The 24,459-nt window shown below is 36.5% G+C and overlaps 1 protein-coding gene across 1 annotated transcript in view; it reads left to right on the forward strand.

The window, feature by feature from the left end:
* Nucleotides 1–24,459, forward strand: part of LOC150087100 (uncharacterized) — a 449,565-nt gene that overhangs the window by 314,283 nt on the left and 110,823 nt on the right. The window contains exon 7 of the mRNA XM_090372375.1: nucleotides 8,024–8,105. Within this exon, the coding sequence (XP_090228501.1) occupies nucleotides 8,024–8,105 (82 nt within the window). The remainder of the gene's footprint in view (nucleotides 1–8,023; nucleotides 8,106–24,459) is intronic.

The following is a 24,459-nucleotide window of genomic DNA, read 5'->3' on the forward strand; positions in this document are numbered from 1 at the left end:
TATATTTTTCCGATTTTCACGTATCACTTAATTTTTTAATTGATAAGGTAATATAGGGTAAATTTGTGCTAAGGTAATAAAAGGCAAATATATCTTTACTTTTATAGCCTGTGGATAAAATTCCTCCTATTTTCGCTAATTAGAATCACTGTTTAATAGAATTAAAATTCAATTCACAAACATAATCACAAGGACTGGTGCTTACTACACATCGTATAGTGAACGGTACTTTACTATGGTGAGTCCATTGTAACGTGATTTGATTGTACAGTGAACCAATTGTAAAGCGGGGGTCCATTATATTTTTAACTATTTATGTGAAACTTCGGATAATTGGGGCAGCCACTTAATCGGGCCAAAATGCACTAGTCCCGATGTGTCCCAAATAACCAGAATTGGCTGTACTTTCCCTAATTGTGTTGGTCCAGGTCTGTCATGAATGACCATGGAAGCCCTGGTACAACTGCCCCACTGGTCCTGGTAAATCCACTGTGGTAATAATTCAACTAACTCAGTGATGACCTAACTCAGAGATCAACTAACTCAGTGATGGATGGAAAAAGCTCATAAAAATACCTTGTGTCACTGATGGGATTCAAGACCATTAGTTTCCATGGGATGGTGATTATAACCCATTTACATCTGCAAGGGCACTATTTAAGTAAAGTAAAAGTACCTAGTTGTTTAAAATACCTAGTTGTCTAAGACAGAAGAAGAAAGCAATGTCACTGGGTAGTTTGATGTGTTTAAAATTTGTATTATGAATTTCAGAATGGGACAACAAAATTGTCTGATTGATATGAGATTGTTGGGCAAAATGTGCCCAACAATCTCATATCAATCAGAACATAAGATAACGAGTAAAGTGTAGCTCATTTTAATGATTTGAATTGCTTTTTTTGAAATTTGATTCTATAAAGCAACTGATTCTACTAACCAGTGATCATGTTAACCAGCACCTACTCATTTCACTTTACGATGCACTTACAATTGTCTCTGAACACGTGGTCCTTCCTCTCAACCAAAGCAGCATTTGTAAATGTGATGACAGTGTGTTTTGTTTTTGCAGACTTTAGTTGAAGTGATTTTTTGGTGTGCTTTAATTAATATATTAGTTTTAATCAATTTTTCTAATTAATATGTACAATTTACATTATAAAAATTGTAAAACCTTTTAGAGAGATAAATAGCTTAGTTATATAGTGAAAATTTCAACTTCCGAGGTCTTGGAACGAATTATCAAAACACAGTGTGTTATTGGATTCGCATTACAATATTTTCATGATACGATCACGTCTCTGGAGCAGATTAATATCGTAAAGTGGGGGTTCACTGTATATTAAACTTTGAATTTTCAAAAAATTCTGTTAAATATTTCTTAATAAAAAACAAAAAGGAAAAAAGCAAACTATTCTGCTTTATTCTCATTTACAATGCAACCCATACAGTACAGCCAAAAAGGTTGATACCTCTCTTAATTTAGAAAGAAACATAGATTAATAAAAGAACTTAGAATTTATTAAAACTAATATAATTAAATATTTATTTTTAAAGAAAATAAATTATGCATTCTCACCTAGCTTGCATAGAGTCTAGAAATATGAGCCAAATACTGCCCACCCATCAGTAAATTAGTAAATGCTGTCCATCTTTCTTCTCAATCACAATTACAGAAAACCAATAAGAAAAAAGTACAAAGACAAAATGACGATGTCTTGTACATAATGATAAATTAACTATATAATATCGGTGTAAATACACCATAGTTAACCCATAGATTTCAGCTACGATTGTAGCGTGGAAGGCATCGTTTTAATTGTATCTCATAATGTGGTTGCCTTCACAACAAGATAGCTACTATTGAATTACTTCAAATAAATAACGCTTCTCTAGTAGAGAAGACTACTGTTATTTATATTCAGCGTACCACCACCCAGACGATCGTTTCGAAGCTTATTGGCTTCGTCATCAGTGGGCGGGCAGATAATACAACAAGCCATCTCTATGGGTTAAACTCAAATCTATGGGTTAACTATGGTGTATTTACACCGATATTATATAGTTAATTATCAAAACCCATAAGGATTATGCCTAGTGCATTTAATTTTCCAAATAAATTACCACCACACCCTTCTGGCATCCCTCATAATGTGGATATAACTTCGCAACTGAGATGGTTTGTTGTATTACCTGCCCGCCCACTGATGACGAAGCCAATAAGCTTCGAAACGATCGTCTGGGTGGTGGTACGCTGAAAATAAATAACAGTAGTCTTCTCTACTAGAGAAGCGTTATTTATTTGAAGTAATTCAATAGTAGCTGTCTTGTTGTGAAGGCAACCACATTATGAGATACAATTAAAACGATGCCTTCCACGCTACAATCGTAGCTGAAATCTATGGGTTAACTATGGTGTATTTACACCGATATTATATAGTTAATTATCAAAACCCATAAGGATTATGCCTAGTTCATTTAATTTTCCAAATAATGATAAATGAACGAAATAAAATCATGCCTCAGACCAGAGCAGCAAAGACAAGGGCTCAAAGTAGCAGAAGTGCTGTGGCTCGGGGGGGGGGGGGGAGAACTGTAGAAAGGATGTCCTCCGAATCACAGACTTATGAAATGTACTACCTGTTTGACGTTTGTGAATCCATCTGGAACAAGACGTGATACAGCCATGGGGATGTCTTTTGTGTTTGTATGTTTGATGTAAAGAATGTGAGAATATTAGGCATCAACTTAGCTTTCTGATTGGCATTTATGAGAGCTTGAAAAACAGGGTGGATGCTTTTAAAACAGTATGAGAGCTTGTACTTTGCATCTGGCAACTCCCAAAGCAGAATGCACTGGTCCCAAAGGCAATAGCTATTGTCGGTGACTGTTGTCAGGGAAACAAAATAATATATGGAATGCTGCCAGGAGCAAAAGTTGTCAACTGTGTAATGGATCATCTTTTAAGGAACAAACGGTGATATTTGTACATGTTGGCACTAATGATATTAAGACTAGAAGGGATGATGACTTACTGGAAAAGTTGCAGGTTATTGTTAAATTTTAAAGGGTCTGCAATTCTGTCCATAGGAGGGAGTACATGAGAGAGCCTTGTTGATCAATTTGACCCTGGAGAGATTTTGCAGTGCTCGTGGTGTAGAATTTTTCTTTGCATGGTCTGTACTTGATAAAAGGAGAGACTGCTTCTACAAGGATGGGATACGCTTAAATAAAAAAGGGTGAAAGAAGTAAAAAGGGATGCTATCAAGCCAGTGTTAGGTGAGTCAGAAAACTTCTAGCTTGGGGGATGCACAGACTAATAGATTAAAATGCCCACAGTTAGAAGTGAAAGTGACATATTCATTTGTGTTTTACAAATAGATTAAATAGGCTTAGTAGTGTTAGCATATTTTTTTAAATTTAGTTAGTGACTTTGTAAGTTACAACTTGTTACTCTCCACTATGGTATTGGTGTTTTGGCCGGAATATCATAACGATGAAGAATAGTAGGGTTTTAATTGTAATAAATAAGTATTTTGAAGGTTTTAATCACTTTTTTGGGCATATATCTTTTGTATTTAGCTAAGGGTATAACTAATTTAGCAGTGTGATTGTTATGGTATGGCATAACTTGATAATGTATATCCCGAATTTGATAACTAAGGTATAACATAAAACTATATAGTGGAATACGTATTACTCCATTAGCTTAGCATTAGTATTGTATAGTCAAGTATAGTATAGTAAATTAATCAATTAAATATATTAATCTTATTAATTTTCATTGTTAATTAATTAATTAAATTGTATTTAAATGGAAATCATGCCTGAGACTAGAGCAGCAAAGCAACATGCAAAAAGGAGCGGGAGTGCTGTGGCTCAGGGAAGAACCAAAGGGGGGGGGGCGATTCTCCAATGCACCACAGCCTAAAGAAATGTGCAATTTGAGAAATGTTTGTTGTCCTTTCTTTCTGGGAGGGAACATGACATTACCAAGGGGGAGGGTCTTTGTGTGTGCTCGATGAGCATTTTTATGGGAGCTTGAAGGACAGGGTAGATGCCCTCGAAGGACTTACCACCAGTGCCATCAGACAATTAACACTGGTAAAACACAAGCTCTCAGCTGCCCACATCAATACCAGAGCTCTCACTTGATATCATCAGGCAACACAGCGGCAACCTTTAGGGCAGAATGCGCTGGTCCCACAGGAGCTAGTTATTGTTGGTGACTTTATTGTCAGGGAGATGAGAAATATATTGTGGAAAAAGGATAGGTGGAATAGGACCAAGGTATGTCTGCCAGGGTCAAAAGTTGATTGACGTTGTAGGGCAGATATCGTTTTTTAAGGGCACAAAGGGTGAAATTGTTGTATACTTTGGCACTAATGACATTAAGAGTAGGAGATCTGTGGACTTACTTAAAAAATACAGGTCAATGATGAAAAAAAAGTCATGGGTTAGGGTTAAATTTGAAAGTGTCTGCAGTTCTGCCGAGACATGATAGGAGGCAGTATATGATGTGAACCTTGTCAATCAATTCGGCCCTGGAGAGATTGTGCAAGGCTCGTGGGGTAGAATTTTTCTCAGCGTGGTCTGTGCTTGTTAACAGGAGAGATTGTTTCTACAGGGATGGGATACACTTAAATAGAAAGGGTGCAAGGATATTTGCTGATGCTATTGAGGCAGTGTTAGATGGGTTGGAAAACTGATAGCTTGGGGGGGGGGATTCACAGACTAATGGAGTAACATTAGCCACGGACAGAGGTGAAAGTGATTCTTTCACTGCTTCTATGGAAATGAGGCACCTCCGTAGCCAGGTGGGCAGGTGCAGCAGTGCGTAGCACACGCTTCTTGATTAGACTGGGGTTCAAGCCCGTGACCCCAAATACAGAGGATGCGGAAAGGTCAGGGAATGACCACCACATATCCCCGGAGCAATATGGCCTTAGTTGCTAATGCTCCTAAAAACCAAATAACAACACCATCATAACTATGGAAATGAGCAGCAGCTTGCAAAGCGCGATACTGGAGATTTCAAGGGCTGCTGGGAGTCATCATGGAACAAGTAAATACATGGGTTGTGTTAGGATAACTAAAAGTAAGAATAGGTGTATGCAGTGTTTTTTTTTTAAAAAAAAATAGGTGCGGTACTCATTCTTTGCTATCAGGAAAAATTGAAAATTAAAAGGATATGAAAAGTACCCTAAAAATTTTTTTTCCTGATATTGTTACTTTAGTAGTAATGTTTTTGGAATAAGAACAACAAAACGAATAATAAATGTATGCTTAATAAACACAGTTTATTATGCATAAATTTATTATTCAAGTATATAAAAAATATGTAAAATGTGAGTAAAATAAGTAAAAAATAATAACATAAGTAAAAATAATTTCATAATAAAGTTTTTGTAGAATATTCCAAATTTTTACTAAGTTCTCATCCGTCACCCTATGCTGACTTCTCTTCTTCCTCTTTGTGTGTTGGTTGCTGAATGATGTTTCCGAAGCAGCCACGAATTGATATATTTTGCTGGGTCGAAGCGGGTCAGCAGTGGGACTACAGTTTTAAGAAACAGTAGTTTCTTCACTACTAGGACGAAAAGGCTGTTTTTGTCATCAACGAAGCGCTAGTTGGGGTGGTGATCAGATTCTTTTGTGAAAATCCTCGTTCACATTCACTCGATGAAATTGATATCATACTCAGTGTTCATCAAATACTTCAATTCTTCCGAAACCTTCTTATCAATTAGGTATCCATGAATTTCATCTCTTTCATTTAACTGTAACCTAATTTACAATTTTCTAACTTCATTTTCACCAAATGCCAACAATTCTTCATGTTTAGAAGGATTAATACCTTCGTAGTCATCGTTTTCCTTCTCTCGTCATTAGTATTGTTACTAGTTTTTAAATTTGAATTTTTTTTTCTTTTCTTTTTCTTTTTTTTTTGAAACTATTTAAAATGTCAGTGTCATTCAGATATTCAGGTACTGTGACCATGTAAACAGAGAAGGGAAAATTTACGGAAAATGTGGATAACACACTTCTGCAAAACAACAGATGATTATTTGTCTGGGTAAAAGAAAATCACTTTTCTAATTCTCGAACAGGGTGCTTACAGTTACTTCACAGTGGTGTCCAACCTACAGCCCATGAGGAAAGTGAACTAAAACAGCATTTTAAAATTTGTTAATTATCAAAAAAATTTTCTCGTTAAATGTTTTGTTCAGTAAATGAAATTGTGTATTGTACTTAATAAAATTTTCAAATATTTTCAATTTTACTTTTACATGCAACAAAATATGGAAAATGTAACGCACTAAAGAACTTTGAATTTTTTTGAATATGACCCCTGTACGGGAAAAGGTTGGACACCACTGCAGTAGAAGGGTGGGCCAAAGCCAATTGGAAGTACACCTTGATCTGCTCACTCTTGACTAGCGCGACTTCTCCGTATGTGGGACAGATGGTCGGATAGGTTTTACCAGGTACCACTAAGTTGTAGAATGGTAATCCCTTTAGCTCTCCTAATTCGCGCAGCAGCACTATTTGCCTAAATTGCCTGAAGGCCAGAAATGCGAACAGTGCATACCGAGTTAATTCTCCTAATCCATTCGCTATGAAAATTTTCTTCACTCAACGGAAACTATTTTAAATGTAACTTCCAAGGGGAATTCAAAATAATTTGCTATAAAAGGACTTTGTTAAACAGAGGTCCAACTGAGTAATTTAGAATTATAAAAATGGTTATACAGTTTTATATAGAAAATATCTTAACAATAGACAGTAAAAAATGCAAATTTAGTTAAATACGTTTCAGCTTATATGAATAGTAGATAAATGTAAAAAAAATTTACGGAATATTACAAATTTCGAAGTGCACTGCATCCAAATGTCCCACATTACTGTTAATAAAGGTGCCAGTACGCCGTACCGTTGCGTACTGTCCCTAAAAAAGCACTAGGTGTATGCATACTTGGATACACTAATGCTAGGAGTATAGTAAATAAATTTGATGAATTTGAAGTGCTAGTCAAGACATCAAAAGCGGAAATTGTTGGGATATCAGAGATGTGGTGCCACATGGATATAAGTAGTGCAGAAATTAATGTGGGGAGTACAGTGTATACAAAAGGATTGACAGGACAGTAAGGGAGGAGGGGTTATGCTGTTAGTTAAGAAACATAAAATCTAAGCAAGTGCATCCAATTGACATTGGTAGGAGGGATGGATAGGTAATATGGGAAGTACTGTTTTTTTTGGCTAATATTGTATAAGTCTGCTTTCTTGCATCATTTACCATTATTAATACTAATTGTGTGCATGCGTACGTGTGCATGTGTGTGTGTGTGAGAAAGTGCAATTTATAATGGTACAAAGTCACTCTAGATTAAAGAGCAATTCTGAATGCCTCTACTCTATAGCCAATAGAGTGTGATTATTATTACTATTACTACTAAAATAAAATCCATCAGAACTTCATTTTTAATGAGAATAGTGACATCATTATGTGGGTTTTTTTTTTTTTTTTTTGGTAGTTGTTGGCGCATCGGCTTCTGTAGCCATAATGCACCTCCCAAGGTTTTTTTCAGTACTTTGATCCATGCCCGAGGTGGGATTCAAACATGCGACCTTTGGGTAATTATGTGTTACTTTTGATATTATGTTTTTTCATGTAGTAGTAATAGCAGCAAACTCTTTGCTCTTTAATTTTTGCTATACAGTGCAGGTGATAGAAAATTGATTCTTTTTACTAGGTTCATCCAAATACCAAATGAAAACTTCAGCATAGATAAAATGAAGATCATTAAGATTAATAATAATACCACTCCGATCATTAAGTTTAATAGCAAATTTCTAATTTCTCAAGATTTTAATTCTTGCATTAGCAGAATTAAAATCATCAGAAACAAATATTAAAGTGGCTCTCTGTTGTGTCATTTAAATATAAACATTCAAGTTATCAAACAAGATATGCAGACCTTACATAAGTCATTCATGATGATGTTTTAATATCTTATTTCAGGTCCTTATGAGATTTTTGTGAGGGAACTTATAGCTATGGATGGCATTGATAACAGTGAAATCTTACTCATTGACACAGGAGGGTAAGTATCTAAAACAGTTTTTACTTGTAGCAGAGTTTTTTTTTTTCTCTACTGATAGTGTTAGATATTTTCCTTGAGAGAGAGATGAAAGAATCTTTATTGCAAAAATAAGAAAATATGCCCATAGATTTTGTTGCATTATACCCATCACAGGCTCATGAAGTCAAAGGGATTCAGGGGGAATACTAACATCAGTATTGTATGAGAGTATTGAATAGGTCACTGCATACTCAAAATCTGCATTACGAATACAGTAAACACTAGTTATAATGATCATGTTTGCAAATTGAATTTTGATTCTAATAAACTGCGATTTTAACAAGCAATAATTGACAAATATTATCCACAGGCTAGAAAAATAAAGTTGTAAAGCACAAATTTACACTTCATTACCAAAAGTTTTATACCAATTAAATTATATGTGAAAATCGGATGAATCCACAGGTTAGCAAAATAAAAATTAATGTATACATACATACATAGCTTAATTAATATACATATTAATTAAACATAACACTTTGTAATATGATCATAATTTAAAACAGTCACTTATTTGAGATTGCTTTTAATTATCACTACAGAGTATATTTATAGATTTTTAAATATTGTATAACAGTCTATATTCACAATCACTTGCACCAGTTTCTTCCAATGCTCTCCTCAGGACAGCTATAGCTTTTTGTGCACTTCATGATCTGAAAAACACCATGAATATAACCCACCCAGTCTTAAAGGAAATAATCTCCTCTTTGTATACTGTATCTGAACTTGGAAAAAGCATGCACCTCTGCTGGGTCCCTGGACTAAGGAAATTCCAGGAAATGAATTAGCTGACAAGGCTGCAAAATTAGCCATCTTACCACCTGGAAAATAAATATAACAATAAGCTTCAGAGTATCAAGCCAAATCTCGAGCGATGGCTTTTAAACTTCAGCTCAATTTGACAACAGGAGGTAATACTGGCATGCCTACGAATAGGTCACAAAAATATCACTCATAGTTATCTATTAAGAGGGGAGATCACCTCTGAGTGTCACCACTGCAACACAGTGCTTTCAGTAAAATATATCCTCATTGAATGCCTGAAATACACAAGAGAATGCCAGAATCTCTTCGCTCCAGCCATGACAGAAGACCCTCTTACACCTACTTCACTTTTAGACATAAAACAAATGTCTCAAGCAAATTTATCTTTCTCAAAATGATTAATGTATACTACTTCCTTTAACTAGTTAAAAACTAACTTGCTGGTACTATTTTTTGCAATTATCTCTATCTGACAGAAATAGCATAAATACTTACCATATGTATGATGCACTATGGCCATAGTTGCCAGTGTGCCTAATAAATCCATAAACCAACAACAATCATTTCTTCAATGATTCAAATTCTTTTCGTAACACACCAAGTTCTAATTTGAGATCAGTACACTACTTACTTCAGTTGCAAAGCAAAGAATCGTTAGTTGAGCTAGGTCTGTCTGCTAGACGAGCCTTTGAATACAATATCATTAATAAATATAGAAAACAACATTGGGCTCAAAACAGAACCCTTTGGGGACTCCACTAATAGCATTAGTCCATGAATAGCAGTGCCCTTTGATAATCACTCTCTCTCTTTTCCCACACAACCATCCCTTTATCCTTAGTAGTAACTTGCCCTTAATGCCACACTTCTCCAATTTGTACATCAGTCTTTTAGGTGCAGCAGTATGAAACGTTTTCCTGAAATCCAAGTACAGGTAATGCTCATAAAATCTCATGTAGTGCGAAACCGTGTTATATGAGACTAAAAACCAGTACAAAAATGGGAGTTATCTTCCAAAAGGTAACAATACACCATTTTTTTATAACTATCAGAAACTTAATTTTTATTAAAAATAGCAATAACTGAACAAATGTCTACAAACTGTGATACATATATGTCAGATAATGTACATTCATTTAATTCTCTTCTTCTTCATCACTGCTGAGCAAAATCAAACGAGAATGTTTTCTCTGTTGCAGAATATCTTCACCTTCTGTTGTTGTTGTTCTTGTTTGTTTGGTTTTTAGGAGCATTAGCAACTAAGGCCATATTGCTCCGGGGATATGTGGTGGGCATTCCCTGACCTTTCCGCATCCTCCGTATTTGGTGGTCACGGGCTCAAACCCCGGTCTAATCAAGAAGCGTGTGCTACGCACTGGTGCTCCTGCCCACCTGGCTATAGAGGTGCCTCTTCACCTTCTGAACTTTCTTCTGCAGCATCTAGATTTCATGTATCTTCCACTCTCTTTAAAAAATCAGTAATCTGGGTTTGTTTGCTTTTGCTTGATAAATCTTTGTAAATTTCATGGTATGGAGCTAAGCATTTTTGAAGCTCCCTTTTTAACTTTGTGCTCCTTTCATTTGAAGGACCTGCATTTAAAAAATTAGATTCTGTCCGCTTGGTTAAATTTATACCTTCCCATATGCTTTATAGTGTAAAATTTGGAACTTCAGAATTTTCAACTGCGCTACCATCCTCTGAATTCATTTGGTTTACCTATGTTGCCATTTCCACCGAATTTGCTTCACCAGCCTCTTTTTCTGCCAGTAATTCCTGAATGTCTTCAGTAGTTATATCATCAAAATCTTCCCCTCCTACCAACTTAGCAAGTTCTACTATTGCACCGATTCCATTTTCTGCTTGTTTGATCATATTTCCTGTATGAACTGTCTCTGGCCATATATTTTTCCAACATGCATTTAATGTTGATGGTTTTACTTCTTTGAGCAATAAAGCTATGAATCCAATACAGTCCACAAATGAAAAAAATGTTTCCATGCCTCCATCACTTCAATAGATTCGGTATAATTTTTTTTCCAAAATCCATTGTAATGATTTTCTGATGTAATGAGTTTTAAAGGTAGATATAATGATTTGATCTAAATTAATGGCTAAATTAAAGAAGTTATATTAGGTTGAAGTAATTAGGACCATTACTTCAACGTTTGGATTGCCTGGTGCATTATCCAATAGTAATAAAACTTGGAAATCTAGATTTTTCCGCTTTAAATAGTTTTCCACAGTTGACAAAAAAAATTTAGAAACCATTCTTTAAATAAATCGGCAGTTACCCAAGCTTTTTTATTTGCTTTCCAATATACCGGTAATGAGTTTTTATTTACACCTTTCATTGTACAAGGATTAGGGGATCTATAAACTAGCATAGGTTTTATCATGTAATCTCCTGATGCATTACTGCACATAAGTAACATTACACAATCTTTTGATGCCTTAAGACCTGGTGCATTTTTCTCTTTTTTTGAAATAAACATTCTGTTGGGCATTTTTTTCCACCAAATACCTGTATCATTGGCATTGAAAACTTGATGTGGTGTGTATCCGTATTCTACAATAATCTTTTGAAATTCCTCTGCATACTTCTTGGCAGCTTCATTATCTGCCGATCCACTTTCCCCTTGAATTCTTATGTTATGTACTGAGAAGCAGTTTTTAAATCACTCAAACTAACCTTTACTGGCAACAAACTCTGGGTTAACAGAAGATTCTCCATTATCTGTTAAATGGTTATAAATTTTTAGTGCTTTTCATTTAATTACATCGCCGTCTAATGGGATCCGTTCTTTACTGATATTGTCAATCCAAATACTTAGTGCTTTTTCCATTTTCTCAATTATTGGCCCTCAGGGACAAGCTGCCGTATTTGCAGAAATGAAAGATTCTGCAGCAACAGCAGTTTAATTTTCTGTTCATTTTTCTTTATGGTTTGGATTGTTTCTTCATTTATATTTAAACATTTTGCAACGTATGATACCTTTTCCCCATTTTTACGATGATCCAAAATTTGTTTCTTTGATTCTAGAGAATAAAGTTCCTTTTGAGTGGTGCTTTTTTTTTTTTTTTTTTTTTTACTTTCCTTAGGTAGGAATTTAATTCACAAGAAAGAAATTATTCCAATACAGTTCTTACGAACAACGTTTAGTAATTCAGTAGAATGTCGGTTATCTGGAAGTCAGTTATCCAGAATGTCAATTATCTGGAATAATTTGAAAGCTTGATTTGTCTTATTTTTTTATTTTTTTATTTTTTTTTATTAATAATGGTCGTATTTAGGACAAATGTTTCTTATGTTACGAGAGTATTTCTATCTGTTTTTTTACGTTGTATCTGGTAAAATGTTGGATTAGGACTAATGGTTTGTTTGTTTGTTATTTGGTTTTTAGGAGCATTAGCAACTAAGGCCATATCGCTCCGGGAATATGCGGTGGTCATTCCCTTGACCTTTCTGCATCCTCCGTATTTGGTGGTGACGAGCTCGAACCCCGGTCTAATCAAGAAGCGTGTGTTACGCACTGCTGCTCCTTCCCACCTGGCTACGGAGGTGCCTAGGACTAATGGGTTTTCTTAGAAACCATGAGTGATAGAGTTTAGTCATTCGCATCCAATTTTTCATGACATAATTTATCTTCATTTCATATTATATTTAGTTTAGCTTCAGATTTGGTAAGAATAATATCCACCCGAAACTGTGTGATTTATTATTTTTCTCAGTTTTTTTTATGGTAAAATGTCAACAAAAAGAAACAGCACTGAAATGGGCAGAAAATCAGAAAGAATGCAATATAATCAAATTGATTTATTAAGGAACTCGAGAGATTTAGCATTAAAAAAAAGGTCACAACAAACAAAACAAAAAACGATCGAACATTATTTTTTAAAATAATTACTTTAAAATTTTTTCCACTTTAAATTTGAAGTAAAAAACCTCTCTGAATATACATGCATATGTAAATGTGCAAATTTTTATGTATAAGCTATTGTTATTATTTTTTAAAATTAAATGAATTCATTTTTTTCACGGCATTTAAATTCTTTTTCTTTTACCTTAATACATTATAACAGAATTTATTTAATTTTACCTTATGTTCAATTGTCCTGAAAATTTTGCTATCCGAGAGAGGTCTGACATTAATTATTCCGGATAACTGGTGCTGCACTTTAAATACCCAGAAAAATTTATAAATGATCAAATAAAAACCAAAATAACCTTACAAATACCTTATAAAAGCCACAAATTGCACACTTCAAAGTCACCAATTTTTATAATCTCAAATAAGCACAAGTTTAATAGCACAGTACCTACACGGGGACTTCCCAACAAAATAAAATACAGGTTTTTCCCAATAAAATTTTGCTTAACAACTAGTGAGTCAACATCAGGGATTCACAGAAAAAGAATGGAAATGCTGAAAAATTACATTCCCTACTCAAAAGCTCAAAAATATCATGTAATGCGAGGTTTCTGCAATTTTATAACCGTGTTGTGCGAGGATTGCTGCAACTTATCAATCATGTTAGAGTGAAACCATTTTAGAAGTACCGTGTTGTGCGAGAATTACTGAAACTTATCAATCAGGTTAGAGCAAAACCATGTTAGAAGTATTGTATTATATGGGGGTTTCCTGTATATGATATCAAAATTATTTTTGCATCCAGTTCCTTTGTTACTGCATCACAGTATCCAGTCAAATGGTCAGACAAGATTTCCCCTTAACAAACCCATGCTGTGACTGAAGTATAATTGCAGGTTTGTCTAGATGATTCTACATTATTTCTTTTATCACTGACTCCATTATTTTCCCTGGAATCGATGTTAAGCTAACAGCTCCGATCTTATCTTGTTGCCCTTCTGTTGCCCTCACTAATTTTGTTGCCCTTCTGTGCACTCGCTCCAGCAGCTCTACATCCTTCCTAAAATTAGGCCTCCTAAAAAGCAGCTTCTCCTGTTAACAAGTCCAGACCCCATTGTGAAAAATTCTACCCCATGTGTCTTGCACAGTCTCTCCAGGGCCAAATTGATAAACAAGCTCTCATCGTGTACTCCTTCCTATCATATCTGGGAAGAATGTCTCATTGAAGATGACCCAAATATGGAATGAAGTGAGAATTTCAATAAAGGATAGATTGAACTTTTGTGCAGCAGTTATGAAATAAATTAAAAGAAGTAGCAGCAGCAGAAGCAAAATTCTATTTAGACTACTATCCCTGACTTCTAAAAAAACGAGTAATTTAGTGTAACTAATAAAGGTGACATGAGTAATAAATGTTTACTACATAGTAAAACACATATGTATTTTTATCGCTTTGTTATTTTAATATTGATTTGTTTTTGATAAATATTTAAGTGAAGCTTTAATTAAGTTGACAAGTCCAAAAATCTGAACCTCTAGACTACACTCCTCTTTATAACCTATAAAGGTAAAATAAAAACATACGGTTTGTACTGTTTCAACTTATCTTGTCTCATATATAATATCGGCGTGTAGATACACCATAGACAACTCTTAAGAAACTACAAAGTAGTCGTTGTGGGCATCATTTGCTCTTTCTCATATTGTGCTCTGCCTTCACGACGAGTTGCCATGATATTGCACTACCTCGAATAAGTAACGCTTCACTAATAGAGAAGACTATTGTTACTTATTCTCAGTGAGTACCACCACCCAGACATGTTTCAACGCTATTGGCCTATCATCAGTGGGTGGGCAGGTACCCTGGTATTGCAGACATGACTGGTATTGCAGACATGACTGGTATTGCAGTACCAGGGTACCTGCCCACCCACTGATGATAGGCCAATAGCCTTGATACATGTCTGGGTGGTGGTACTCACTGAGAATAAGTAACAATAGTCTTCTCTATTAGTGAAGCATTACTTATTCGAGGTAGTGCAATATCATGGCAACTCATCGTGAAGGCAGAGCACAATATGAGAAAGAGCAAATGATGCCTACAACAACTACTTTGTAGTTTCTTAAGAGTTGTCTATGGTGTATTATTATATAGATATTAAACTCTTAATGTATTATGCCTTGTCTCATACGAACACATCCTTAACGTTAATTAGGGATATATTCTATTTGTGTCTATTTTCTTCACCATGTAACCATCTGGCCATCTCCATGTAACAACTTGACTCCAATGGACAGAATTTCATGAAATTTTATATTTAGGCTTTTTAGAAATATTTGTTGAGTTTTCCATATTTCATTAAAATTGGACTAATAGAAATCCATCAACCATTCCTTTTTTGTGCATCCAATCTGAGTGTAATAACTCAAATACTAGTGGATGAGTTTTTATGATATTTTATTATTTGGGCCTTTGTAGAGCCATCCCAAATTTCATTAATATTGGATCAATAGACATCTCACAATTATTATTTCCTTGTCTGCTAATTAATTGGAAATTATATAATTATATAATAACTTGATTCCTAGTGGTTAGATTCTTATGAAATTATATTTGATCCTTTCAGAAAGATTTATCAACTCTTTTCATACTTATCACATTAACTACCCATATATTGTAGCTGAAGCACTGGTTATTGTTTCTTGCCATGTGCTGGTTAGAGGAATGAATGTGCAATGTTAGCATTAGCATTAGTAGAGGCATTTAATGCAAGAAAGCAAGCTTATGCAGCATCAGCCAAAAATAAATAAAAAATAACCACTTCACCCCTCTGTTCATTCGAAATACCTGTCCAGCTGAGCCTTAACCTTATTTAGGCTATCAACTTCCACAACAAGGGATGGAAGTCTGTTACACCAACAAACCACCCGCTGGGTAAAGGCAAATTTCCACACATCTATCCTACATCTGTCTTTCCTCAATTTGAATTTATGCCCTCTCAGGTGATTATTCTGAGCAAGAGGAAGAATCCCATCAGCATTGAGCATGCTCAAACCATTCAAGGCGTTATACACCTCTATCAGGTTACCTCGCTGGTGCCTAGTCTCCAGACACTGTAATTTGCAAAACTTAAGCCTTTCTTCGTAAGAGCACCCCTTTGTTCCATTCACTAATCTTGTTGCCCTTCTCTGTACTCGTTCCAGCAGCTCTACATCCTTCTTGAAATGAGGTCTCCAAGTACTCTAGGTGAGGCCTGACCATTGCCTTATACAAGGGAATAATCACCTCCTTATCCCTGCTAGAAAAATTCCTATATATCATTGACAATACACCATGAGCTACTCTTGCAGCCTGTCTGCACTGCTCAGAGAACTTCATATCTGCCTGCACAACCACCTCCAGGTCCCTTTCATTCTCTACCACTGTCAGTGTAGTACCACAGAGTTGATACATTGCTCTGGGGTTGCTGTTTCCCATATGTAGTACTTTACATTTGTCAATGTTAAACTTCATTTGCCACCTCTCAGCCCATCTGCTCAACCTTTCCAGATCCTGTTGCAGTTATGCAAGAGGATCTGTAAGGTTATGTTGTGGTTATGCAGAACAAAATTATCAGTTTATGCATAAAAGTTGTAGTAGTAGTAGTAGTAGTAGCAGTGGCATTTGATGCAAGAAAGCAAGTGTATGAGCTTATGCAGCAACAGCCAAAAAAAAAAAAAAAAAAAAATCACACCAAATGCCTGTCCAGTTCCTCCTTAAAGTTATTCAACCTATCAACTTCCACAACGACAGATGGAAGTTTGTTCCAGCAATTAACCACCCGCTGTCTAAAGGCAAATTTCCGCACATCTATTCTACATCTGTCTTTTCTTAATTTGAATTTATGCCCCCTTAGGTTCGTAATCTGAACAAGTGAAAGGATCCCGTCAGAATTCATGTGCTCAACCCAATCAAGGCCTTATATACCTCAATCAGATCACCGCGCAGGTGCCTATTCTCCAGCCTGTCTCTCTAGTCTTCTGCAATTTGCAGAACCTAAGCCTCTCTTGGTAAGAGGATCCCTTCATTCCCCTCACCAATCTTGTTGCCCTTCTCTGTACACGCTCAAGTAAATCTACATCCTAAAATGAGGCCTCCAGACCTGTACGCAGTACTCAAGGCGTGGCCTGACCATTGCCTTATACAGAGGGATAATCACCTCCTTTTCCCTGCTAGCAAAATTCCTATATATCATTGACAAAACCCCATGACCTGCCCTGGCAGCCTGTCTGCATTGCTCTGAAAACTTCGTATCTGACTGCACAATTACTCCCAGGTCTTTTTCATTTTCTACCACCTTAAGTGTAGTACCACACAGTTGGTACGTTTCTCTGGGGTTACTTCTACCCATATGCAGTACTTTGCATTTGTCGAGGTTAAACTTCAGTTGCCACTTCTTAGCCCATCTGCCCAAATTATCTAGATCCTGTTGCAGTAGCACCCTGCCAACCTTTGTATCATCTGCAAACTTTGACATTAAGCCTGATATACCTTCATCAATATCATTGATAAATATACAAAACAACAGTGGACCTAACACCGAACCCTGTGGGACTCCAGTAATAACATTAGTCCAAGAAGAGCAGCACCCATTTATTACCACCCCCTGTCTTCTCCCACTTAACCATCCTTTTATCCATCGTAGCAACTTACCCTTAATACCATTCTGCTCCAATTTGTACAATAGTCTTCCATGCGCAACAGTGTCAAAAGCTTTCCTGAAATCCAAATATATGATATCAAAATTATTTTTTGCCTCCAGTTCCTTTGTAACCACATCATAATATCCTATCAAATTTGTCAGACAAGACTTTCCCTTAACAAACTCATGCTGTGTCTGAATTATTGCTGCAGTCTTGTCTAGATGATCCTGCAATGCATCTTTAACCAGTGATTCCATTATTTTACCCGGAACAGAAGTTAAACTAACTGGTCTGTAATTACTCGTGTCACCCTTCGATCCCCCTTTGTGAATTGAGGATACATTTGCACATCTCCAGTCCGTGGGAACCTCCCCTGAGTCCAAGGACACTCTCATAATTATGGCTAAGGGTTTGCTTAGTTGCTTTGCCGCCTCCTTTAATATAACTGGATAGATCCCATCCACCCCAGGTGCTTTTCTTATGTTTAACTTCAACAATTTCTCCTCCACTTTGCTTTCAGTTATTACAAAATCATTAAGTATCCTGCTACAATTTGATAACCTTCTGCCATTTTCAAACCTTAATAATTCCTCATGTGTGAATGTAGAGGCAAAATACTCATTCAGTTTGTTTGCTATCTGAGCAGGATCATCAACAGTCGAACCATTGATGTCAAGTGGACCAATCAGATTCATCCCCTTCCTTTTAGAGTTTATATAAGTAAAGAAATCCTTGCTGTTTTTCTTAGCATCTTTTGCCAAGGATTTCTCGTAATCTGCCTTCGCCTGCCTAACTTCCTTTGTCACCTGATTACAGACTAGCTTATATCTGCCATAGGTTTCTGAGTCGCTTGATAATTTATATGCATCCCATGCATTTTTTTTCTCTATTACAAGTCTCATTAGTTCATTAGATAACAATTTAGGCCCAAACTTTGAACAATATTTCTTAATAGGTATGAAACTTTTAGTAGCTTCCACAATTAATTCCTTGAATGCTTCCCACTTAGAATTTACTGTTGGTAACATCGTCAGTTGATCCCACTGTACAGAATTTAAAACTGTCGGAGACCACTGTACTCACCTTTATGGAAGCAAAAACCCTTTCCGTTACCCCTGATGGTAATTAAATCTTTAAGTAATTCCCACATCAGTACACTGTGATCACTGCCACCTAGTGGTTCCTTTATCTGCAAATTCTTAATACATGAATGATCACTGCTGATAACCAGATCAAGAGTATTGTTGTTTCATATTGTGTTGTGTTTTTTTTTTGTGCATGTTCCAATAGGAACAGTACATGAAGTATTGCTATTTTCTAACATGCCTGAAATGCACTGCACATATTAACTAACTTAGCATTAGTAAAGGCACATAATGCAAGAAAGCAATCTTATACAGTTTCAGCCAAAAAAAAAACTTCTAATTTCATCCATCCACTCCCTCCAAATGTTTGTCTAGTTCTGCCTTGAATCTATTTAAGCTGTAAACTTCTACAACAACAGATGCAAGTATGTTCCAGCAATCAACCACACACGAGCTAAAGGCAAATTTCTGCACATCTATCTTACTACTGTTTTCCTCAATTTGAATTTATACCCTCTCAGGTGATTATTCTGAGCAAGAGGAAGCATCCCATTAACATTGAGCATGCTCAAACCATTCAAGGCTTTATATACCTCAATCAGATCACTCAATCATTCCAGTAGTAACAGTGCAAGAATCACTTTCATCTCTGCCAGTGGCTACTGTTAAACTATTAATCTGTGTATCCCCCAATATAGCAGTTTTCTGACACAACTAACACTGCCTCGATAGCATCAGCAAATATCCTTGCACCCTTTCTATTTAAGTATATCCCATCCCATCCCTGTAGAAGTAGTCTCTCCTGTTAACAAGCATAGACTAGGCTGAGAAAAATTTTACCCCTTGAGCCTTGCACAGTCCCTCCAGGGCCGAACTGATTGACAAGGCTCTCATCATATACTCCTGCTATCGTGTCTGGGCAGAACTGCAGACTTTCAAATTCAACCCTAATTCACATTTTTTTTTCAATAGTGACATGTATTTGTTAAGTAATTCCACCGGTCTCCTACTCTTAATATCATTAGTGCCAATGTGTATAACAATATCACCTTTTGTGCCCTTAAAAGATGATATCTTCTCTACAACATCATCAGCCTTTGCCCCTGGCAGACATACCCTAGTCCTGTTCCACCTATCCTTTTTGAACAATTACTAGTTCCTGTGGTACAAGCACATTCTGCCTTGGAGTTGCCACTGATTTGCGTGATGTTCAAGTGCAAACTCTGCCTTTGATGTGGGCAGCTGAGAGCTTGATGGGTCCTCTCAGTTTAGATCATTCGAGGGCATCCACCCTGTCCTTCAAGCTCTGATATATGCCCATATCAACGTGGAGTTGTAGCCTGATTTCATCACACTCCTTACATCATGCTTACACAAACACATTCCCCTTGGCAATATCATGTTCTATACCTGATTGCTCCACAAACAGTACATTTTAAATTTATGATTCAGAGCACAGCTGCTTTCCCCACCTCAGTTCTCCCCTGACACACAGCACTCCCATATTAGCTTTTGCCTTTTTGCTTTGCTGCTCTGGTCTGAGCCATGATTTCAATTGAATTTCAAATAAAACTTCAATTTCAATACAAAATGATATGATGCAATAAAGCAAAATTATATAGAATCAGCAAAAAATTACACCCTTCACATTTCACCCATCCATTCACTCTAAATGTTTGTCTAGTTATGCAATGAACTTATTTAATTTGCTGACCTCCACTACAACAGATGGAAGTTTGTTCCAGCTATCAACCACACTCTGGCTAAAGACAAATTTCCACACATCTACAATTGAGGAAAGACAATTCTACAATTGTTTTTCCTCAATTTCAGTTTTATGCCCCCCTCAGGTGAGTAATCTGAGCAAGGGGAAGAATTCCATTAGCATTGAGCTTACACAATCCATTCAATTCCTTATATACACCTCAATTAGATCATCTCGCAGGTGCCTAGTCTCTAGAAGTTGCAATTTGCAGAATTTAAGCCTTTCTTGGTAACAACAACCCTTTGTTCCACTCACCAATCTCGTTGTCCTTCTCTCAGCAGCTCTACATCTTTCCTAAAATGAGGCCTCCAGACCTGTATACAGTGCTCAATGTGTAGCCTGACCATTGCTTTACAAGGGGACAATCACCCCCTTATCCCTGCTAGCAAAATTCCTGTATATCATTGACAAGTCACCATGAGCTACTCTTGCAGCCTTTTTGCACTGCTCAGAAAACTTCATATCTGACTGTACAATTACCCCCAGGTCCTTTTCATTCTTCACTACCCTGAGTGTAGTACCAATCAGTTAATACGGTATTCTGCGGTTACTGCTACCCATATGCAGTATTATTATTGCTGCTCTTATATTATTTCTCCCTGATTGGGGGTTCCACCTCGTGACGGGTATTGCTACCAAATACACCGGGTGGTGGTTGTTATGTCTGATGTTACTGTTGGTCGAGGAACTCTATCAATCCTACAGATGTTCAGGATTGTGACTTTCTGGAGTTTCTTGTAGGTGTTCGCTGGGAGACCTATTGCTACTAGGCTGTTATGTAGGGTCTTTGGCACCATACCTGTGGTTGACACGATGATTGGGATGGTCATTATTTGTTGCATATGCCACATCTCTTTGATCTCCTGTCTTAGGTTCGTGTACTTCCTGATTTTTTCCCCATCAGTTTTCTGCAGGTTGCTAGTGTTGGATACCACTGTGTCATTCAGATAGGTAGCCTTTTCCTTCTTGTCCACAAGGGTTATGTCTGATCTGTTGTGCGGGATTGTCCTATCCGTTATTATGGCGAGCTCCCAGTACAGCTTGTGGGTTGGGGTTTCTAGTACTGTCTGGGGTTCGTACTTGTGATACGGTTCACTTTCTTTGATCAACTGGTATTTCCTTGCTAGCTTCTGATGGCTACCTGGCTATGTCTATGAGTGTACTCACTCTGGGTGATCACCATGCATCCCACGGTGATGTGTTGGATCATTTCTGAGGCCAGGTGGCATCGTTGACATGTGTTATCTAACACTCTGGGCTCCTTGGCGATGTATTTTCTATAGTTCCTAGTGTTGATTACCTGGTCTTGGACGGCGAGCATGAATCCTTCAGTCTCTGGGGAAGAGCATCCGGCTCATGAGCCATGCATTGGAAGCAGTTTTATCTATGTGACCCTGATGGAGAACATTGTAGTGTCTGCCATGGAGTGTCTTCTCTGTTCATCTTTCTAGCTTTATTTGTACCTCCTGGTTGGGGGGGACTCCTCACTTAGGTTGAGTGGGGTATACCTCTTGTCTGTCTTCCTTATGGCCTGGTGGAGTGTTGCTTGTGTTTCTGGAAGTAATCCTTCAGGTTAACTATCGCTGTCTTCTGTTGCTCAGTGAGGTCTATCAGGCCCCTTCTTCCTGGGCAATTGTCAGTCTCTCCACGGCAGCTCTCGGGTGGTGTTGGCGGCTCTTGGTCATCATTGTCCTTGTCTTTCTCATGATATCCTCCAGCTCAGTGTTAGTCCAATCTATGACCTCGAAGGAGTATGTTAGCACTGGGACTGCATAGGTGTTTATGGCTTTAACTGTGTTCCCTCCGTTCAGCTTTGCTTTCAGCAGGCTTCTAAGTCTCTGATAGTATTTATTATTATTATTATTGCTGTTGCTCTTATATTATTTCTCCCTAATTGGGGGATTCCACTCTGTGACAGGTACTTTTACCAAATACACAGGGTATTATTATTATTATTATTATTAGCATATGGTGCAAGGAAGCCTAAGGCTTATGCTGCATCAGCTAAAAAAAAAAAATCTGAATTATCCTGAGAGAGAGAGAGAACAAGAACAAGAATCAAAAGGGAATCACCAAGAAAGAGAAGAATGATGATATCCAGCTCAGGACCCTGGATGTGCCAAGCCCATATTCACCAGATACATTTGTCAATGTTAAACTTCAGTTGCCATCTCTCAGCCCATCTGCTCAACTTTTCCAGATCCTGTTGCAGTAGCGTACTATCATTACTGTCATTAACAATCCTGCCAACCTTCGTATCATCTGCAAACTTGTACATTAGCCCTGATATACCTTCATCAATATCATTGATAAATACCGAAAGCAACAATGTGGCCAACACTAAACCCTGGGGGACTCCGCTAATAACATTAGTCCATGAAGAGCAATGTCCATTGCTAACCACTCTCTGTTTTCTCCCACTTTACTTATTTAATTAATGTTTAATTTAAGTAATGAAATAAAAAAATTCTTGAAAGGAAAGTGTGTATGACTTTAGTTCTTAAAAGCTGAGTGACATCTTAAACTGTAACTATATTTGTACTGTTATCTTAAAGTAAGAACTGTAATGATGCAAATCACTACTTGTATACAATATATTAAATTTACTTTAAAAAAAAATAAGAAAGCAAAAGCTCTCTTTGTTAGATTGCTTTTCTATTTATGCACAGAGAATTAATTTAGAAAACTTGTAAATAGTAAAAAAATCACGATTTTATTTTAATATAGGCATTGAAATAGTTTGAGGAAGGAATGTTACAATGCTTTGCATTGTCTGGGTACACTGTATTCTTTGTGACAGAGTTTGGTCTTATGTCTTCTTTAGACACAACTTCATTTTCCATGAGATAACTTAAAGTTATCATAATTTTTAAATAAATAATATCGCCAAGAAGGCAAATCTATTATTCATTGAAAACTTGAAGTTATTGCTGTTATTGGTTCCTCCTCTGATTATGAGTAGCCTCAATGTAGCCTCAAACAAATAATTAAGCAGTGCATGGGAGAAAAACTAAGTAATATAATGGGAGATACCCATTATATCACTTAGATAATGGATGATACCTTATACTCAGATAATGAAGATACCTTATACTCAGGTAATGGAGGATACCTTATACTTAGCCTGGTAGTGGGGGATCCTTATACACATAACAAAGGTTATATAAGGAACATAACAAAGGTTATATGAGGAACAATTCAGATTTCCCATTACCAGGCTTTGTTGTCTCAGTGCAGCAAATAAGTAAAAAGATTTGAACTACTATTTCAATGTAGGAATTTACATAGTTTCAGAAAAGAACACAGCAGTGCAGTATGGTTTTTCTCTAAAGACAGGACAGTTGACAGATTTGGTTTGGGTTTTATTGGTGCAGTAGCAACTGAGGCTATAAAGTTTCAGAAAAGAACACAGCAGTGCAGTATGGTTTTTCTCTAAAGACAGGACAGTTGACAGATTTGGTTTGGGTTTTATTGGTGCAGTAGCAACTGAGGCTATAAATGCTTAGTTGTCAGAAAAACTGTTGCCAGACACTAAAGTCTGGCAACAGTTATTGTCCAGTGATAAAAAGTATGCTTTATGCTCACTTCATAAGCAACTACATCATCAGTTAATTGATATAGTTCCTTCTAAAATTAGCATAAGCATCATAAGACAGTGTAGCATTATTTTCTCAAACTAGAAAACATTCCTGCACTCTTTCCTTTAAAAATAAATAACACTGTTTTCAAATTTTCTCCTTACAACAAAGAATTGACATTATTGGGATGCTTTAATTACCCTTCAGTTTTACCATAAAGAATTGCATACCATTACTTATATTAGCTGACTTGTCTCATAATTGCCATTTTATTGTATAATATAAGAACTTGGTTATTTAATAAAAATTTAGGGCAAAAGCCTCAGACTGGGAAAATTTACAGACATTACATTACATCTCATACATTATCATTACATTACATCTCATATTGTGAATTCCTTCACAAGGTCTGGTTATACTTTGAATAAGTAACATCTCCAGTAGAGAAGACTATTGTTCCTTATTCTCAGTGAGCACCATCACCCATAGACTGTTTCATGACAGTTTGGCCCTTCATCAGTGGGTGAGTAGGTACCCTGATGGTATTAGCATTTAGCATTAGTAGA

This window comes from Mastigoproctus giganteus, chromosome 4 (assembly GCF_048544385.1).
Source record: "Mastigoproctus giganteus isolate SK-2022 chromosome 4, ASM4854438v1, whole genome shotgun sequence".
NCBI classification, from domain to species: Eukaryota; Metazoa; Arthropoda; class Arachnida; order Uropygi; family Thelyphonidae; genus Mastigoproctus; species Mastigoproctus giganteus.